Source organism: Scomber japonicus, chromosome 13 (genome assembly GCF_027409825.1).
Source record: "Scomber japonicus isolate fScoJap1 chromosome 13, fScoJap1.pri, whole genome shotgun sequence".
NCBI classification, from domain to species: Eukaryota; Metazoa; Chordata; class Actinopteri; order Scombriformes; family Scombridae; genus Scomber; species Scomber japonicus.
The window spans coordinates 9,175,240-9,195,312 of record NC_070590.1 but is presented as its reverse complement, the minus strand read 5'-3'; the positions used below and the strand labels follow the sequence as shown (position 1 = coordinate 9,195,312).

At 38.6% G+C, this 20,073-nt stretch overlaps 1 protein-coding gene across 1 annotated transcript; it reads right to left on the bottom strand.

Moving 5' to 3' along the window:
• Positions 1-937: 937 nt before the first annotated feature.
• Positions 938-19,017, bottom strand: mybbp1a (MYB binding protein (P160) 1a). The gene is made up of 27 exons (XM_053331949.1): positions 18,834-19,017; positions 17,937-18,032; positions 16,676-16,759; positions 16,519-16,593; positions 15,893-16,000; positions 15,436-15,626; positions 15,030-15,197; positions 14,682-14,799; positions 13,817-14,100; positions 13,607-13,717; positions 13,392-13,517; positions 12,275-12,484; positions 11,713-11,821; positions 11,407-11,500; positions 10,422-10,576; positions 9,393-9,503; positions 9,008-9,184; positions 8,032-8,205; positions 7,513-7,670; positions 7,173-7,307; positions 5,717-5,798; positions 4,971-5,102; positions 4,801-4,869; positions 4,134-4,247; positions 3,047-3,148; positions 2,826-2,950; positions 938-1,613 (listed from the first exon to the last, which is right to left on the bottom strand). Exons 1-27 carry the CDS (start codon positions 19,011-19,013, stop codon positions 1,274-1,276), a joined length of 3,828 nt encoding a protein of 1,275 aa, XP_053187924.1. The 5' UTR covers positions 19,014-19,017; the 3' UTR covers positions 938-1,273.
• Between the last annotated feature and the right edge of the window lie 1,056 nt (positions 19,018-20,073).

Below are 20,073 nucleotides of genomic sequence, written 5' to 3'. Positions count from 1 at the left end.
GAAAGTACCACGAAAAGACCAAAACCAAGAGTGCATTGCTTGCACTAAAAAGTATTACCTGTGTAGCCAAAGTCTGATGAATATTTTTTATTTGTGCCATTTATTACCATTGTTGTGGTAAAAAAACTATTAAAACATGTAAATGAGCCACACTGGTGCATGGAAGCAGCATCGATCTTCTCATCTAACTCTCAGCAGGGAAGTGATTAAAATTTCCCAAAATGTCAAACTATTATTTTAAACAATTACCGGTAGTTTAATGAATGAATAACTACTGTGAAAAAGTTTTAGACACTTTAGATGCTTATCTTCCTCTCCATTATGCAGTACCACTAGGGAAGCATCTGATCGGTCCTAAATATATCCTGCAGCATAACAAACATGTATAAAAAACTATCTTCGGCAAAAAGAAGAACAAGGAGAGTTGCAACAGATGGTTTGGCCCCCACTGAGCCCTGATCTCAGCATCATGGGAGTCAGACTGGGATTACATGAAGAGACAGAAGCAGCTGAGAAGCTGAAATCAACAGAAGAAATTTGGGAAGTTCTCCAAAATGTTTGGAACCAACCTGCCAAGTACCTTGAAAAACTGGCATTATATTTAAAGCGTCCTGACTTTACTTTTAGTGCCTAAAACTTTTTCACAACACTGTTTGTAAAAGCCAAATATTTACACAGCTCGAGAGACAATTTGGATTTATTCCCTCAGTATTTTAAACATCCTGACGAAAGCAGGCGTTTTATTAACCTACTGTAAGATTGACAGCTTGAATGTCTCCATCAGAAAAAGTGAAAGTGAAGAGCATCATATTCATTGGGAAAACATTAAATGATCTGAAGTGATACTGAAAGGCAGAGCTTCATCCTACGTCAAACAGTTTTATAATCTGCCTGTTGGTCGGATGAAGCTGTGAGACCAGATTATAAAAGGGAGCTGTGACAGGAAATTTTACATTTCACACATTTCTTATTAATGTTGCATGAAGCCATTCTGAAGTGGGAGTGGAGTTGGATTTGCAGGAAGAGAAAACAATTTATTGTTGTAGACATTTTTTTCTAATCGATAGCATTCACATATTAGAAAAAATAACCTTTCTTAACTAACTTTCACCACATGTAAAGTTTTCAGTATGGAAATCTCTCATGCTGAAATTTACCAAGATATCGTCAATCAGCAGCCATGTAAACTGCGTGGACAGTAGAAAAACTAACTGACTCTAAAAGACAATCAACAAAAGTTTCTTTGTGTCCATTTAAATAGCAAGCATCCACTTTATATTTTCCCTCCTCCCTCTATCTTCTGTTTGGGCTTCTTCTTCTTGGCTGGCTTGCTGTCAGACTGTGTCTTGCTCTTTTTGGCTGGGTTGGGATGTGGAGCCGCTGCACCATCGGCCGGTCGTTTCAGTTTCATTTTCTTGTCTTTTTTCTTTTTGGCTTGTCCTTTCGCTTCCTCTGGTTTGTTTGTGGGGGTCGAGTTGTTCCCCGCAGGTTCTAAAACAGGCTTATTGCGCTTCTTCCGCTTTTTCGTCTCAGGTAGAAAACCTTTCTTCTTCTTGGGAGCTTGTTGTTGGTCGGCTTCCTTGTCAGGCTTTGTCTTTTCAACTTTGGGCTTCCTGTGAATGTGAACATCAAAACATGCAAGGTCAACATGATGGCTTTAATACACTGTCCCCCCAAAAATCCACCTTGCCCTGCCCAATCCACCCAGCCCTGTGATAAATAACACCTTAGTGAAGCTCATGTTGGTAGAGATCGATTAGAAGTTATGAACATAATAGATTCGATTAGATATCTTTATTGTCATACAAGTACAACAAAATTTAGTTTGTGACTCTCATACACAAGTAGAAGGACAGTCGGTAAAGAATATAATACACTATTCAAATGCAACAGTAAGATTACTGACCAGTGTACTTGTATACGTGAACTGACTAAAAACAAACTAAACAGTCTAAAAAGGAAATAATCTAAAACCACCTACATAAACAGAGCCACTGCTCAATGTGCACTGTCATTAGTAGAAAGACAATAGCAGCCTTGAAAATTAAATAAATACAAACAATTGTAGACATAATGGCATAAGTTAAGACAAAGAAATAAGTGGTTCACATTTCAGCAACTACGTATCTCTACTTATTGATAATATTATTTTGTCTAAAAGTAAATAAACTTAATACTGATTTACATATTCGAAACAACACAGAAGCGATTTGCTCCCCTGAACTTCAAACCTTTCAGTTTTCAGAGCTTGTTTGTAGTGTTAAAACTCAAATATCTCTGTGAGTGTTCTTCAGCCAGTGTCGGTGTGTTACTGCTTGTGGCGAGCACAGCAGACCCTGTGCTAATTATTACTGGTGTAATGACAATACACTGGTGCTGCTAATAGAGTTTTATATTAACTGTACACTGCTGCAACATAATGGGGAAATATTGACTGTGTTTACACACTTAGATTACCGGTTTATTATCAGCTTTCTGCAGTAGTCGTGTTTCTTCAATGTCATGTAAACGATAAACCTGATTTATAAACCTGATTCATGTAATGAGGATAGGGAATTGGAGAAACCTGATTTCCCCAGGTAGATATCTCTTGCAGAAATCAGATTTCTTGGCCATGTATAAAAGTAACTGGGTTTCTAATCATCTTTTTACAAGTGAGCATGTGCACACAGACAAAGAAGATACTCAGCAAGCAGGATCATGTATCATAACACTTAAAATACATGAGGCATGTGTCCAAAATTATGAGGACATCTGCTTACTGACATGTTGCATGAATAGAAGGATTTACATTCACAATGTCTGAGAAACAGACAACAACTCACATGACTCCAAAGTGTTTCATCACGGCCCAGTAGGTGTCTTCTAGCTTGCCGGTCTTATTGAAGGTGATGACGCTGGTCAGGGACTGCAGGACCGTTTTAAGGGGCTCCAGGTCTACAGTCAGTTTCTAAACAGTGCAGAAAGCAAGAAGAAGAGACTGAGCACCTCAATCGAGACCATGTCAACAGTTTCCCCCTCACACTGACACTCATAGCCGACCTACCTGCAGGTGGACGATCTTCACTAGGAACTGACAGAGCTCCAAGATTTTCACCACTTTCTCCTTCACCATTTTGCTCTCAGTTTGACCAACAGCCTGAAGACACTGCGCGAAGGGGACAAAGAAGTCATTTTTGGGCCACAGCTGACCATTAAGGCCACCTTAGATGAGGGTAACTAACCAGCTTAGCAGTGTTTTTTGTGGGGATTCACTGATCCACTTGACTGATATTGCTGCCAAAACCATTTAAATTAAATATTTTTTTCCCGCTATGTTACTGTAGTAAGCTAATAAAAAAAAAAAAAAAAAAAAAACCTAGAAAGCAGCCGTGTGTTAAAACAATGCAAGGGACTGTGTTGGTGGATGCATGTTGTTTGAGGTACTGGTGAGACAATTAACTGCAACAGGAAGTCTAGTTGGAGCTACAGTTTAAAAGCTCATCAGAGAGGATTTTATACCTGGAAAGTTATCACAGCGGCAGAAATTGTATATTTTGTTGTGACGATTGGGAGGTGAACAGTATAATACAGCTTTCAGGTAACATTAAGTAATCCAAAAGCAATGTGTGCACGAATATACAGTACCAGTCAAAAGTTTGGACTCATTTTTTCCATTCATATCAATGAGAAAGTGTGTGTATGTAATAAAAACGTGAGCCTGATTAAACTGCTGCTGCTGCTGCTGAAGAAGCTGTGAGAGTGAAGCAAAACAGTAACGCTGCAGCTAAACAATGAGCAGGCCATTATTTTTTACACTCATACAGTCATTCATAATTCAGGATTTACACTGCAGCCTTGATGCAACACCCCCTGACATTTCCATAATTTTTAAATACTTTCATATAATGTATAAACCTGTTGTAATGTGTTCATGTCATTTTACTGAAGTTGTACAGTGTCGGTTCCACAACAGGTGGAAACTGAAAACCATCTTGTTCAATACATTTGCATAAAACTGTTTTTGTACCATTTGGTAAAATTCAGATATTACTCAAACAACTGATAGAATTTCTTGATTTCCTGTGTTTAGATGCATCTCACGTTCAGTGGTGACATTGTGATGAAACACAGGGTTGTCTGTGTTGACTTACCGTTGCCAGCTGACCTGCAACCTTTACAAAGAGCTCCGTCCACAGATCGCCGCTCAACAGCTGCTGAACCTCCCTGCTCTGCATTGCCCTCAACACCAACATACATGCTAGACCCTGTGCACACAAAACAACGTCCATTAACAGAAATTCTACTATACACATGAACTTCACAGTATAAAGAGCTGAAAATAACCAAATATCTAGAAGAGTGAAAGAAAAGCTAAGCAAGGAAACCTTATTGTCACATGCAGTGAAAACAATTAGTGAAATTTTCAAAAGCTTGACACACCAACTTTGCTGATAAAAACTATTTGACCTATTAATACTGATTATATTGATTTAAGCTAATCACAGACATGTAGGTGACATAAAATGAAGTGATCCCACATTTTGACCATGTACAAAAAGCCTCTTTATCAGTTGGAGATTTCATAACACATTTTTGTTTTAAAAATAAAGTTAAAAGGTATAATATGCAGGATTTGTTGGCTGATCTTTGTCAATACAACATTAAAAAACAAAAACAAAAAAAATTGCTGATTTGTATACGGAATCAGTTGGCAAATAAAATTAACTTCAGGTTTTATTTCCTTTACTTATTCTTCTCTTGTTTGCCAGAAATTGGGCTACATAACTGCTCCTGAAGCTAACGCTCCAAAATCTTTACCTGCTGGTGTTCTCTGACCCCAAATGTGATGTGCTGCACAGCTGTATCCAACAGGTTGACACACAAAACCTGGAAAAAAACAATAGCTGTGTTGAAAACTGCCAACAGAGGACATTAACTTCTGGCTTCATGTTGATGTGAACCACCATCAGATGTGTAAAAGTACTCACAGGGAATCTGTTGAACAAGTCGGTGAACATCTGAGCAGTCATAGGGCTCTTTCTCCGGCTCATGAAGGAGCTCAGAGCATTTCGGAAGATTGTGGAGACCCGATCCACATCCACGTTCCCCATGAACTTCAACTGCAGAAACAAACACCCACCATGAGAGAGAACAACATCAGAGATGTATTCTATGTTCTGTGATTACAGGTGTGACTATATGTTACTGTTTAAGTGTGATCAAAGGGACGTCTTTTTGACAGAAGACATTTTGACATTTCGCAGAACACAGGTGACAGGTAACAAACTAATTAACACAAGTTTCTGTTTCAAACCAATTGTTTCAGCTCTTGAACAGAGTAACCCAGTAAAAACACCAGACCACAGCTGGAACTGATTCAGTGCAAAGCTGGACATAATATGGGAAATGCAATGGTAACAATTATGTACCATGTAAATAATTAATTAGATGTCCATCTGTCTCATGACCAACTTTAAGATCTATGAGTACAAGAAGATGTCATTTTTTTTAGAGAAATATCTATTTAAGTGCTGTTTCAGCCACAATGAGCTTCTGTGCCAGCAACACTTTACATACTCGCCTAATTAGGCTACGAACTGATCGATTCTTGTGATCACAACCACACCGTCCAACAATCTAAACACAACTCCCACTGTGAGGAGGTTAAGAGAGGAGAAATCAAACAGCGGATGAACACAGAAGTGACAGATGAATCAGTGTGTGGTAAACATACGTCGATTGCTGCGGCTGTCGGCTCCTCTTTGGTCTCAGCAGGAGGAGCTCCTCGGAGCACTTTCACCACGTACAGAGAGGCACTGGAAGGACATTTCAACATGAGGAAAAGGCTTTGGCCAACTCACAACAGACTAAAATTAAATGTAGGGTCGAGCTCGACACATTCATTTCTGACCTAGAGGAGTCAGTGTGGCTGTCTGAGAATAACAGAAAGCAACAAGAAAGCAAGTGCATCTCGAGCATGAACCAGGTGTTTCTAATAGCGTACTGGCCCAAATATAAATCATGCAAGAATATTTTCACGGAGGCTCAGAGTCAGATTCAGAAAATCCTCTTAACTGCTAACACACATCAACCTGTCAATGAGTAGAGCAGGTGTGTTATATAAGGTAGTATTTATTCACAAGAAATTCACTAAAGAGTAAAAAGAAGTTCTGTTGTCAGAAATCAACAGATGAAAAGAAATTTAGTGGATGTGACAGACAAAAACAAAACAGTTAAATGCAAAAAAATGCCCCATTAAAACAAAGTGTCTTTTCAGTTAAATAGGTGCAGATCAAATGGATGTAACAGTCAGGGAGATGGACGACAGAATAAATTGATGTTACTCTGTCAGGCGTTATAAAAGAGGACATTTATTCAAGCAGCAAACAGCAGCCTGCTGAAACACTGTGAGGCAACTGCCGTGATGGGAGTATTTTTCTAACAGCTACTAAATAGTATAAGATGTCGTGCCAAATACCAGAAAACGCTGCTGCCAAATCCCTCAGCATTTACCAAGTAACATATACTAATCAAATATATTTCCTTTGTGTGACAACTTCTCATTTTCAATGCTCCTGGGTTTAGATTATTTAAGCTGGCTCCTCCTTTCTGTCTCTGTTTATCCTTCAGAACATCACAAATCCATACAACATTTCAATGGTTTAAAGAATACAGATGCATTTATACTTTTTCTTTAGCTCTAAATAAACTATTATTTAAAATACTTTAAATCTTGTGTGATCCCTTCTCCTTGTATAGCTCACAAATTCTGGGCTGTGACATTTATATCAGTATTTTCTCCTGTTGTACTGTATATGACACCTGCCTGTGTGCTCACTTACAAGCATGCATATTTCATTTGACAGAATAAAAAATCTTAGGTTTTACTTGGCAGCTTTTTTCTGAGCTATGAACTGCATCTCACAGTCTTATATTTAACGGTTTTAATTCCTCATATTCTCGGTTTGCATGTTCTAGTAATGAAATCGTCAGTCATGTTATGTGTAATGTCCTCTATTTGCTTTATATTCATTTTAATTGTATTTTCTGTCTGTGTATGAGATCCATTTTCCCCACATGATTAACAAAGCTCATTTACTCCTCGTTACTTCTAAATTCACATCTAATATGGAGTGTGAGAGTTTGACATCGTTTTCTCTTCAGATCAGTCATTAAGCAGAAAGTTCTACCTGAAGTAATAGAGGCAGACGGAGGAGTCGGACAGTTTCTGGGTTTTAGTCATCAGTTTGTCCAGCAGGTCATGGAGCTCCCCCTGTCTGTCACCAGCAGTCCTGCAGTAAACCTTGGACCTACAGAGCTGGTTCCTGCAAAAATCACACAAGTATTCATCATGTATTCACTCAAAGTAAAAAAAAAAAAAAAAAAAACTTTTCACAGTGTCTGTTAGGTGCTCTCTGGTGAATAAAACCACTCAAACCAAACACAATCATGCTTATTACCAGACATGTCAATCACAAAAACAAACACTAATACAGTAAATCATGATGGTCCACGCCTCAGGTGTGTTACCTGAAGATATCTGCAGCTCTGCGGAGGAAGTCCTGCTCCTGTTGGTGGCTGTCGGAGCTCATTCCTTTGTCGATAATGCTGAGCAGAGGCTCCACCAAACCCAACACAAGAGGACTGCCCGCCTGCCGAGCCACGAACACCTCGATCAGGTCCAACACCTACAGTGAGTGGAAAAGCCAAACAAAGGAGAGAGACAGCTTTAGAGTTGGTGGGAATTGTTTTTTCATGGTTTTAATGGAGGTAAGCTAGCAGTTTCCCCCTGAGTGTCTGCTTCTAGTCTAAGATTATTGTATCAGTTTACCTCCTTTTTCATTTTATCTGCTTTAGACACTGTGATACTTGCATTGGACAGCTGTGTCATGTATACTGTATCTGTTCCTATTAAATAAAACATAATAATTATAAGATAAACACGTCCTGGATCTTAATACTAGACACAAATGAAAGTGTTCTCATCTGACTCCTGGTAAAATGTGTGAGACTATGTCCTTATAAGACCACAGACTGAGGACGAGGTACCTTGATCTTAAAGTCTCGAACCAGCATTTTCTCTTTCTGTATTTTGGTCTTTTCGTCCTTCTTGGCCAAGGCCTTTTTCTTCTGTTCTGAGAACAACGATGCCAGGCTCTTATCCAGCTCCATCATGGCTTCATCATCCATATCTTCATCACTGCTGCCGTCCTCCTCTGCGGCCTGAACATACAGCACAATTGGAGGACAAGAATGTATCTCCAAATACCACTGTAAAGATATTAATCTTGCTAAATTCATGACATGCCGGCCTGAAAACTTGAAGAGAGGTTAGAGAGAGCTACATGTGAAAAAATGTATTATTAATGTATAAAAAAAGACTAAAAATAGCAACCAATATCAGTATACTAACTGATGTTTACCAAGTACAATGTTCAACATGTTCTCCAAAATAATTCACTATGTTAACATGAAAACATTTAATAATTAGCATTAAACATAAGGTACAGCTGTGGCTGAGGGAACTGTCAATGATTTTCAGGTATTTAGTTGAAAAACAAAGTATTGGTAAGACACTGTTTCATATGATGATGGTGCTATATTAAAAGTTAGTTATCATAATTTATCTTTATGGGGACATGAAAGTCTGCACCACATCTCATTGTAATCAATCTAATGGGTGTTGAAATATTACACTCAAAATCATTGTATGGGTATCATACATTTCTATACAAAATTTCATCTTAATCCATTCAATAGTTGTTGAGATATTTCTGTCTGAACCAAAGTGGTGCACAGACATTGCCACCCTTTGAGCCCCATATGGAAAGTTATTTTAAAAAAATCGTGTTTGTTTCAGTTCACAGAGCCAAAGGTGGGTTTAGCTGGTTCAGGTTTTTGTTCACACTTGTTGCTCTGTCCCCAAAAGGCCAAATGGAAAGGATAATGAATGCAGTTTTAAACGATCATTAATTTAAAACACTAGACACTGAGACCAGGAGGGGCTGAAAACCTGAACACCCACCAAAGCATTCTGCTGCTGCAGGACCTTCATCAGCTCCAGACGGAAGTTTTGGTCCACCTCTCCTTCCTCCTCTAGTTCATCATCGTCATCATCATCCTCCTCCTCTTCCTCTTCCGCCTCCATTGCTTCACCATCTGCATCTTCATCCTCATCATCTGATTCGTCTGACTTGTCAACCTGACAAAACCATAAACACGTTATGAAGATATCAGTTAAGTGTTCATTTTTTAAAACAAAAAAACCCCCAAAACAATCAACTGTAGCATACAGACCTGTATGTTTAATATATTCAGTAAATAAAAGGAAAACCAGAAGTGTCAAATATTACAAGATATTGATAAGTCGATAAGATGATGTTACTGATGAGACGATAAAAAGGACTAACCTCCATGTCTTCGTCATCTTCATCTTCCTCTGATTTCTTCTGGGTTTTGTCAATCTCGTCAGTGACGAACACGGCAGAATCCTCCTCGTCATCCTTTTCTGAGTCCAGGACCTGCACAAAGCCCGGCACATAGTCATTAAAATCCCTTATAAAGCTAGTCGTGCAATACTAATGACTGAAGTAACTGTGAAAATCATTAGAGATTAATTATTTATTAGAGTTGACAGAACACTGTCGGAGCAGTTTGCAGACAAGATAATGATTCATCCACTGAGTAGCTCTTGCTAAGAAGTACACAGCCCAGCTATCTTAGGAAACAACTAAATCTTTTTTAAAGGCTAAACAAAATATTTGTGACCTGATTTTAAAGATTTTCGTGTTTTGGTTAAACTTCTTTAACTATGATCTAGTGTAACTTGTTTATCTGATATTAAACCCAGCGTTTTGGGGTATTTTTGCCCCATTGTTCAGTATAATTTTTGCAGACTGTCACCACAGCCTCCTTAGTCTTTTGGCTGCTTGCATTTGCCCATGCCGATTACCTGCTGCCAAACCCAGCTTTGATTCAAGTAATTAAGTGTTTTGCATTTAACTATTTTGATCCTGATTCTTGCTTTGTTGTCCACATGCATGTGACAGATACCTCAAATTCACTATTAGAAGGGAGACTGGTTTAAATGTTTAAATAAAGTCCTGCCAGGCCAATCCAACCAAGATGTATGTGTTTTATTGTCTTATGCTTGTTATCACCTGACTGAAATTCTTTATTTAGGACAAGAACACAATTTCCATGACAACTGAGCAAATTCACTCTACTGATAAAGGCCACAAGACAAAAAAACAAAACAAAAACCATTGTGATAAGAGTTGCTTGTCAAACTTTGAGCCAATCTGTTATCATATAATGATGATTACAGGTCTACAGATCAAACTTACACACTACACATTGTAAAAACTGATTCACGGATGGTGTCAAAATCTACCTCTTTACCATTTTGACAACGACTGATCTTTATGTACGTTACTTACGTCTAAGATGGCGGTGAGGGCGGCTGCAGTAACATGGGGGCAGATGGAAGAGAAGACGGTCCTGCAGACCTGTCTGATATGTCGACTCGGCTGGGACAGAAGGGACAACAAGATGTCCACCATCACCTCCACCCACTCAGGCTCCTCCTCCTGCTCTGTGGATACACCAGGAGAAACGCACATTTCATATTAAAGCTAGATATTTTTGGCTGCTTGGAGTCACCAGAATACACTGTAAACACAACATACAGTTGTTGTGGTGAATGTGCTAGCAAATAGTTGCCAATTTACACTCCTTTTAGCTCTGTTTTGGTCTCCACCAACTTCAGGGGTAGAATATTTGGCTCCTGAGCTATGGAAATATTCCACTCTGTTCACCAGCTAGTTGCAAACTTTGTCAGTCTGTCACTTGGTAGCATACTGTGTGTTCATCAGAGCTTTTACTGAAACAGTTGCCGGGTGTGTCTACAGAAAACACTAAGAGAGCACTAAAAGTCAAGTTATGGGCTGTAAAAAACTACGAACTGAGAGAAACTGAAACAATCCATTCAATCCAGCTCCATTTGCTGATTGAAGACAGTCTGTTTTTTTGCTGCTTAGTTTCTTCTTTCAGTTTTACACTGTACAGTTGTGTTGAAAGGTTTTATATTATGAGCAACAATAAAAGGTTCAAATCAAATCTATGCCAAAACATTTGCAAAGTGGTGAAAAAGATCAGAATGACAATGTTGATTTTAGATTTCCAGTTTGGACCAGTCACTTCCTGTGTGGCGGAGGATAAATAAATAAATAAATAAATACATAAATAGCCCACCAGTGACTGAACTAAAATGAAAAAAAAAGGTCTGTCACATCTCAGTTTGTGGAGATGTACTGATAATCTCTTCTACAAACACATTTTGTGATTTAGATGAGTAAAAATAAATCCTGTAGATCGTGGCTTTAACGGAATAGTTCAACATTTATTACATTTCTGTTGCCTCACCTTGTTTCTTCTTTTTCTTCTTGACCTTCTTCTCCTGGGCTTTGTCCATACAGCTCTGCAGGTCCTTCAAGACGTCAACTAGCTCTTCAGGAGCCTTCAACCACAAACACATTTACGACAGCGTTCAGAACAGAGACAATTATCCTTCTCTTTCTAACAAGGCTCATTTCTGTACAATGTTTTGTTTCCAATGGTTTTTGTTAGTTTTTGTTAACAGTATTCTTTAAGAAAAAGACAATAAGATAAATACAATAATAATGCAACATCATTGCATTATTGCTCTGGAATTGAGACAGTATACCATACCTTGAAGAGATGCATGCCGACCAACAGGAAGAGCTGCTGGAAAGCACTCCACTCTGCACTTTGGCCTTTCTTTGCTTTCTTCTTCAAGCTCTCCACTGACTCGAGCATGCTGGGGGAAACACATGTAGAGTCAGAGCTGTAAAACATGTTCACACCTCGTTTCACACCTGCTCTGCACCTACAGAGGTGCTTCTCATTAAACAGATACACTGGTGTCGCAGCGGCATGTAAAAAAGTATGCTCATCAACACCTATAATGTTGTACAATTTACATGATGCATCCTGAACTTGTTAAAGCTGTGAGAAAACAGAAATGTAAGAATCACTTTTGTGAGTTCAGTGTTATTATAATAAAGAAAATACAGCAAAATCTATGATATACAAGATATAACTAATAATAATTATTTAAAATAATCCTTTAATGGATAAAACCCCCCCAAAAAAACTAAATTCATAAAGAGGCTCTAAAAAAAGAAGAGCAACATTTAATCTGCATCCTTTCATCTTGATCCTGTTCTGGACATGGATCACAGATACTCTGAGGAGGATCCTCTTGTCCTACCTGTCCCAGGCCTGTCTTTGCTCAGCGCTGAAGGACTGGCTACTCTGGACGTGTTTTGGCTGGCTGAGCAGGACTTGGGCGTACTGGACCAGGTGGTAGATCCACATGGTGCCGTCGGCTGTTACACCCAGCGCTCGCTTTTGATTGACAGTCGCCGCCCCCTCGGCCGAGTTCTCAATGAGAGGCAGGTGGTGCATGGACATGAGGAGCCTGGATGATGGACAAACAGAAGTCAGTCATAAGACACCTGAACAGCTTTTGGTGAAAACAGGGACGTCAGATTTGTGTTCTTTTCTGGTTTGTTTTATCTTTAGATGTGAACAGACTGGTTTCCTGATTTAAACTGATGGTATCAGTTGCGGATTATCATTAGACTTTTGAACTGTTAAATCAGTCAAACTCTGTCTCTTTGCACAATGACTGTAATTAATGAGAGGCAGCCACCAGTGATTAAAGCAACTGGTCACCACAAAGCTTTTGGATTCGTGGGGAATTATGTTTGCTAAAGGGAGCTGAAAAACAGAAAAGCTAAATAAACAGAGACATAATATTGTTTGTTAAAAAAAATCTACCGTCCTCATCTGGACATCTGGAGTGAACCACAGAGCAAAAACATCAATGTGACTTTGAATTACTACTGAAACAGAACCCAGAAGTTCATGTTTTACTTCAGATCTCTATCAAAACATCTTACCACTGAAAATAGACAGACACATTTTTTCTAAATATATGGAAAGTGGCTCTATTGCTGCATTCACATAGTATCCAAGTTTAACTTCCAAATCCTTTTCAGTAAGCTCTGATATATCTAATTTAGTGCTAAATATGCAGTGCCTGAACATCTATCAAATAGGGATGCCTCACATCAGCCAAAGTCTACTGTGTCCATTGATTAACTGTCTTGAGTTGTTTTATGATGTAAACATTTTCAAATCAGAAAACATGGGAATCTTTCAGATCTATTTCATATGACAAGAAAGCAGCGTAAGTCAGACAGAGGTCACTGAGTCGTTCCTAGTTTACAGTACTTTGCTAGGAATAAACAACTCTGGCTGTAATCAGTGGTTGATATTCACCAAGCAGCTGTCTACGATCAGTAGAAAAGATTACAGCTCACCCAAAGAAAGAATTGACAAGCACTCCTCTGGTTTTATCATCCAGTGGGACGGAAAGTTTCCCCGCTGTCTCTGGGATGTCTTTAGTCGGCTTCTTGGTGCTGAAGAAAGCATGGAAAAAGACGAACCTGGAAAAGACACAGCACAACAACAGCTGATGGTTTCTCCTCATCAAACACTGAGCAGTTTATATCGTTCAACTAAATGCAGGTCTGACCTGGCCACATCCATGATGAGGTCCTCCTGCTTCTTCACCTGGTGGTTGTCAATGATCGAGGACAGCCGAGCAATAATCCACTTCCTCAGGCGGAATATGGAGTTCTCCTTTCTGAGGAGGTAAAGTCGACAATCAATAGAATCCTCCATTTCAGGATCAGGACTGACAGGTAAACATGCTTTTAAACATACAACAGGTGTATACACTCACTGAGCTTCCTGATTGTCTTTCTGCTTGCGAGTGCTGAAGTCCAGGAGCTTGTCCAGCTGAGGCTGCAAGAACATGGTCTTCAGCCACTCCACGTAGCTCTGCAGAGCTGCTGGCTGGAGGTGCTGCACCACCTTCCACACCGATGGCACCACAGGGTAACCCTGGTTGGTCAGTGAAGAGAAGGCCACCATCACTGCCAGCTGTTTGTCAGAGTCCTGACAGTTCTGCAAGAAGTCCGACACATAGACGTCCATCTCTGGGGCCAGCTTGAAGCGGTCTGGTTTCTGAGTGAAAAAGAAAGGGCAAGACCTAAATCAGTCTGCTTTTAATGAATAAAACTAACCACTGGAATTAGTGGTTAGTGGTTGAATTTGAGGCAAAAAAAGACATAGAGGAACATGTTTTCACATACTTCCAGAGGTATCTAGTCACTTAGAGCTACACTGCAAATTGCTAGACTGGCCATCGGGAGCAATTTGGGTTTCATTGTCTTGTTCAAAGACACTTCATTAAGTGGACAGGAGGATCCAGGGATCTAGCCGATTGATTCACAACCTGTAACCAAACACACCTTTCTGCGTGAAAAATGCTAGTGTGTTCTTTAAAGAATCACTTTTTGTTTCCCAACTTTCCATGAAATGCAGCCACATCCAATGTGCATTAGGGGGGCGTAACTGGATTTGGATATCAAAAGTTTCTTAATGTTTTCTGGAGAAATCAAAGTCACTATCTGGTGTTTTTCCCAACAATTATTTTTAATTTTGATGAGCATTTTTTTCCCCCTGACACCTACAAATAACATCAACTCTGTTGTTGTTTGATGTAAACTGCTATTAATGACAGTCGACTAAGCAGGACCACTAACCTGAGCAGACACCACATGTTCCCCGTAGTGCATCATCACCTCTCCAGACAAAACCTCCTTCAGCTGGTCTATAGACAGGAGAGGCAGGGCGCTGCCCAGCAGACGGAAACTCAGGTAGCTGCACACAAAGAGGACGACACCAAGAAACATGTTAACTCAAACTAGGACTGAACAATATGAAAAATAAACAAATGGGTGACTAATTAAAGGAAAAAGGTAAACAAATGAATGGAGCTAATACAGATGCTTCCATACAGAGTAGAACACCTATGGGAGATTTTAGGATTAATATTCTAAGGCTCTTGTTTCTTTTCCTCTCAGAAGGCCTTTCTCCCTGCAAGGACTCACTGAGTTGGTCCCGGCTGCTCCTTAAACATGCTGTCAACGATGGCTTTATTCCAGAAGAGCTGGAAGCTGTCTTCCCTCAGAGAGAGCTTCAATAGGTCCAGGACCACTGCTGGGAGAACACACTCCTTCTTCACTGAGCGGGCCGCCATCTTCAACACCTCTGTCAGCCTGCCAGAAAACATCACAAGCTCTTTAGCTGTTCCACACAGCTGCTGCCAATTAGCAGATGCAGGAAAAGAAACTGGAAACAACTGATGAAATGTGTGGCTGTGCCAATTAGAGAAAGACTGATAAAAATCTATATTTGAGAGTTTTAAAACTGATATATTGGCAGACGATGAAGTTACATAAAGCCACACAAAGCCAGACCTAAAAGGAAAACCCAATAAGCCAGTTACAGACTTACTTGGGGATGTTGTCAGCGTTGATGATGGTTGACGAGCCCAGCAGCTTCTTGAGTTTCTTGGGTTTGAGGGTTTGTGGGAAGCGCTGCAGTGCTACCAGCAGCAGCTGCAGCTGCTCTGGAGTCCTGAAGGCTGATGCCAGGTCAGTCTGCAGAGCGCCCAGCAGAACCTCCTCAAAAACCTCCTCTGGAATCTGATGGACGGACCAGCATCATACACGTTAGTTTGAGGTGATGTCATCAGCAATCATTTCTTTCCACAGGTGATTTTATCAACAAATCATGCTCTTACTCATTAATAAATATAAAAGTCTGGTTGAAATAAAATTATCTATCAAACTTAAATTAATTGTAGGATTCAAGTGAAAGATAAAACCAAAAATATTTGCGTATGGTTATGGCTATAATAGTAATAGTGAGATGGCCTTTGTATAATAAGAGGTACAACGGAGCAGCTCACCTCATTTAGGATGTCCATCATGGTCTTAGTGGGCAGGTCCTTCAGGTGTTGTCTGTGCTCGCTGAGGCTCTGGAGGAGCTGCACACATCCCAGCACCACCTGTGGCTCCTGCCGAGACACAACACCACATTATACTGCAGTTCACACACACATTAACCTGATTCATACATTATAAATGACACTGTGATATTAGACAGGGGGTGTATTAATTTGCTTGGAGAAAAAATGACTGCTGTACCCCTGAAGCCCAATCAAGGTGTTTATTTGTAAATCACATAAGTCTCAACTGGCTAAGGAGCTTCATTAAATATTTGTGGAGGCGGAATTGCTTCATATCTACAGCACTACATATAGTAAGGTTCAACCATTTTTCACTATTTTCAAACATTTTATAGACAAAATCCATTAATCAATTAATCCTAATAAGTTTTGATATCTGATAAAGCTTCAAAGTCATTTTTTGTTTTGTTTTACTTAAACTGGATTCAAATGCCTTTTTTTATGCTGAGCTGGAAAAATTAGATCACTTCACATGCAGTACAGCATGTGACTGCTGTATCAACACAGACTTAGAAAAAACTCTGAACCTATCCTTTAAAATGCTGAGTCATGGTGAAACTACTTACTTTTGAGAGGCGGCCAGACTGATGAAGAGCGAGGACGCCAAACAAATTCCCAAACATAGCATTTCTGACAAGTTTCTGAAAGACAAGAGAAAACCTTCAGATTCTCAGATCTCATTCATGAAGCGTTTGGAGCTGTTAGACAGAACATCAAACGCACCTTTTTCACTTTCTGCAAATTGTGCTTTTCTTTGATTCTGTCGAGTATATCCTGCAGAGAGACATCTTCAAAGGCACTCAAGACCTGAAAAAATCAAAACAAAAAAACGACTCATGTCATGTTAAATCCAACATTTTCATCATTTCATGCTTGGACTCAGATATCTAAAAATAGTTTTACTAATTAAAACTAAATTACTTCAGAAATTTCCGACCAGTATGTGTAATAAGCCAAATGACAATATCTGAAATATCTTAAAAAGGTATTCTTACAAGATTATGTTTGTAGCTCCTGCTATTCATTGCTCATCTTGTTTAAACAGCAGACACAAATGTCATATCTCTTTTGTTTCATTGAAAGTGTAATATGGCTCTCATGCTCTGTTCAAAATCACATCTTGTCTATTACACTTTAAACTAATCTTTTAAAGAGTTAGGTCCATGATATGTACCGAGCAGGACATTTTAGAGTTGAAAAATAAACCTGTCAAAAAATATAAAACTGTTTCTAAATTATCTAAAATGTTATGTCCTGTTATATTTTGTATTAAGTAACATACTGTATATTTGTCAGTTAGGCTTGAAGAAGACTGCTCAACAGATGTTTTCGACACCTTACTTCCCAATATTAAAACTGAGGCCTCATTGTGTCACCCTCGTATCCGAGAGGTGTCTCACTGGTTTTAAATGAGGGTTGTGTTTCTCAATCTGCCACTAAATGTAAAAACAGAGCTGTACACTGTTTAATAGTGATTAATATTATATGCTTAATTGAACAAAATAACAATAATCACAGCAGACAGTAGGAGTGTGGTCCGTTACATCACAGTCTCAGATTGAATCCATCCACACAAATGTAATACTAAAAGTCGCCCAGCAGATGTCACCATTTGACTATAACATATTTCAACACATTTTCAGTGAATTTGCTTCTTATTTATTCAGTGTTTTCAGTATTTCCCCCATGGAAGAGCCACTTAAGCACATATTGATATTTGGATCATTTTTTCTGTTATAATCACAAGCTATACGTTTTAACATTATTTAAATTCATGCAACAGTTAATCCACAGTATATCAAGTATATTATGAAGAGGGTTATAGGTGTATATACTTGCCATTTTTATAATTTTGTATGATAGAATGCAATAATATATAATTTTGTTGGTTGCAACAGTTGATTGAGCCATCCTAAATGAATCAACCCTCAAACCTGAAATGTAATCATAGCTAGTCAACTTGTTTTGAGTCTTGTCCACTCACCTGTCCCAGAGCCAGACTGAATCCAGGTCTTGCCGCCTCTCGTGTGTGAGCCAGACCATCCACCAGCCTTTTAAAGGTGTATTCCAACTCATCTGCCTGCAGTAAACAGAGCGATGGAGAAAAAGTACCACAGTATTACACACAGCTGCACATTGCTGCAGGAGAGTCTTTTTTCTTTTGGGAACACTGTTTGTTGTGACATACAATTTCAATTAGGGGATAGAATTCACATTTCAGATAGTTTAGAGACTTTCAAACTTCCCTTGCAATTCAGAATGTGTCTCTAACATGTTTAACAACATGTTAGAGACGCATTCTGTTCATGTAGAAGATTAAAAAATGAAACTCAACAAATGTCTCCAGCATGATCTCTTATGTCAGCAGTGATTTGTGTTATTCTTCGTTTATACACTAGCACAACTTGTATCTAGAAACCATAACGCAATCTGTTTTTGTGCATTACATACAAGTGGTAAAGATTGCACAAAAAGTTTGGGTTAAATTGATTTTGTTTTTGACCAGATATCATGACACAAAGTGATCTCTACAAAACAGTTGAGCAGACCTACAAAGGGTTAATAATGTACTGTATTAAATATACTTATACTTCACTATGTCCAATTATCATGCTTTAATTGTGCTACTTTAAGTGTATTTGCTGTCTTTTTCTTTTTGTTTGTGTGTATTTATGTATGATTGTTAATTTATGACTTTTTGTTAGATGGTTGTTTTGGTTAACGTCATTATACTTATTTACAGCTGATACAACTTCTGTACTTTAAAAAGACCTGAACATTTCTTCCAGTTCTGATTTAATACAACATTTCAGTTTTTAAACGTGTCTGTAAACATGTCTGAATCTCAATCTCTCAGTTAGTGAGCCTGACTCTATCTCACCTGGTTGTTGGTTTTCAGGTACTGAATGAGGCTTTCTACCGCCTTCAGCCGGACCTCCTGGTCCGGTTTGGCAAAGTCCCAGAAGAAGTCGAGGAAGACCCGGTTCTGCTGTAGAATCCCGGCCGGGCGGACCGGCTGGGCTGTTTTCACTGAAAGCTCCTCCACCATCTCTACAGACATCTGCACACAGTAACACCACCACTGCCCATGCTGCAGGAAAACGTGCCTCTGTGCGCACACACTGTTTCCGGGTCAGCGCTCATCTGCGCTTCATCGCCATCTGTTGGTGGGAAGAGTGAACAGCCTGGGCCATCAGGAGACTGCCATGCCGGACTTCACCCATGGATGTGTTAAGAGAGCTCTTATAATACATCCAGACTTCACCAGACTTCACTCGAATAATTACTCATAATCCTACAGCAATGGGCTATAAAATGACAACATATACTGTATATTGTTTTACAGTATATATTGTATATGTCAACAAAAAAAATAACAACCTACAAAGCAGTATACATTATGGGTAGCCTACATAATAAGACTAAAGGTAAATACTACTACTAATGATAATAATAATATATACTATGTAAATATTTGCTTTTGATCATTATTTTCACTTTTGTTGTGATGTTGTGAGTTGTGATGTGGTGAATAAAATAAGATAATAGCCTAATATATTTTTACACATATACTTTTTTAATTAGCAAAAAACAAAACAAACCTATGTATATATATATATAAAAAACCTACAAAGCAGTATACATTATGGGTAAACATATTCATATACAGAAGAGTAAATGTAAATGTAGATGCTACTACAACTACTACTACTACTAGTAATAATAATAATAATAATAATAATAATGTATACATTTTTACATTTGATCACTATTTTCACTTTTGTTGTGATGTTGTGAGGTATTATAAATAAGATATTATAATAAATAAGATAAGATAAGATACAATCCTTTATTAGAAATTTACATTATTGCAGCAAGTCAGTTGATAAAAATAGAAAGAGCAGCAATAAAAAGAATAAAGAACAATAAATGGTAAGTAAGTACAAAAGCAATAAAAACAATTGTATTAAAATATAGTAAAAAAAATATATAGTAAAAAAAATAGTAACATTATGTACAAGAATAATAGTGTGATATTGTAATTTCACAGATATGCACAGTGGAACTGAAAGTAAAGTATACCTGAAATACTGATAATGCACTGTAGTGTACATTAAAAA

Bases quoted from the DNA above. Each gene is read 5' to 3' on its own strand.
- mybbp1a (XM_053331949.1), bottom strand. From the start codon at position 19,013: ATGTCTGTAGAGATGGTGGAGGAGCTTTCAGTGAAAACAGCCCAGCCG. The intron at 9,504-10,421 runs GTAAGTAACGTA...GGCTTTGTGCAG, and splicing joins CCCTCACCGCCATCTTAGAC to GTCCTGGACTCAGAAAAGGA. The intron at 4,248-4,800 runs GTAAAGATTTTG...TTGTGTGCACAG, and splicing joins GGGTCAGAGAACACCAGCAG to GGTCTAGCATGTATGTTGGT.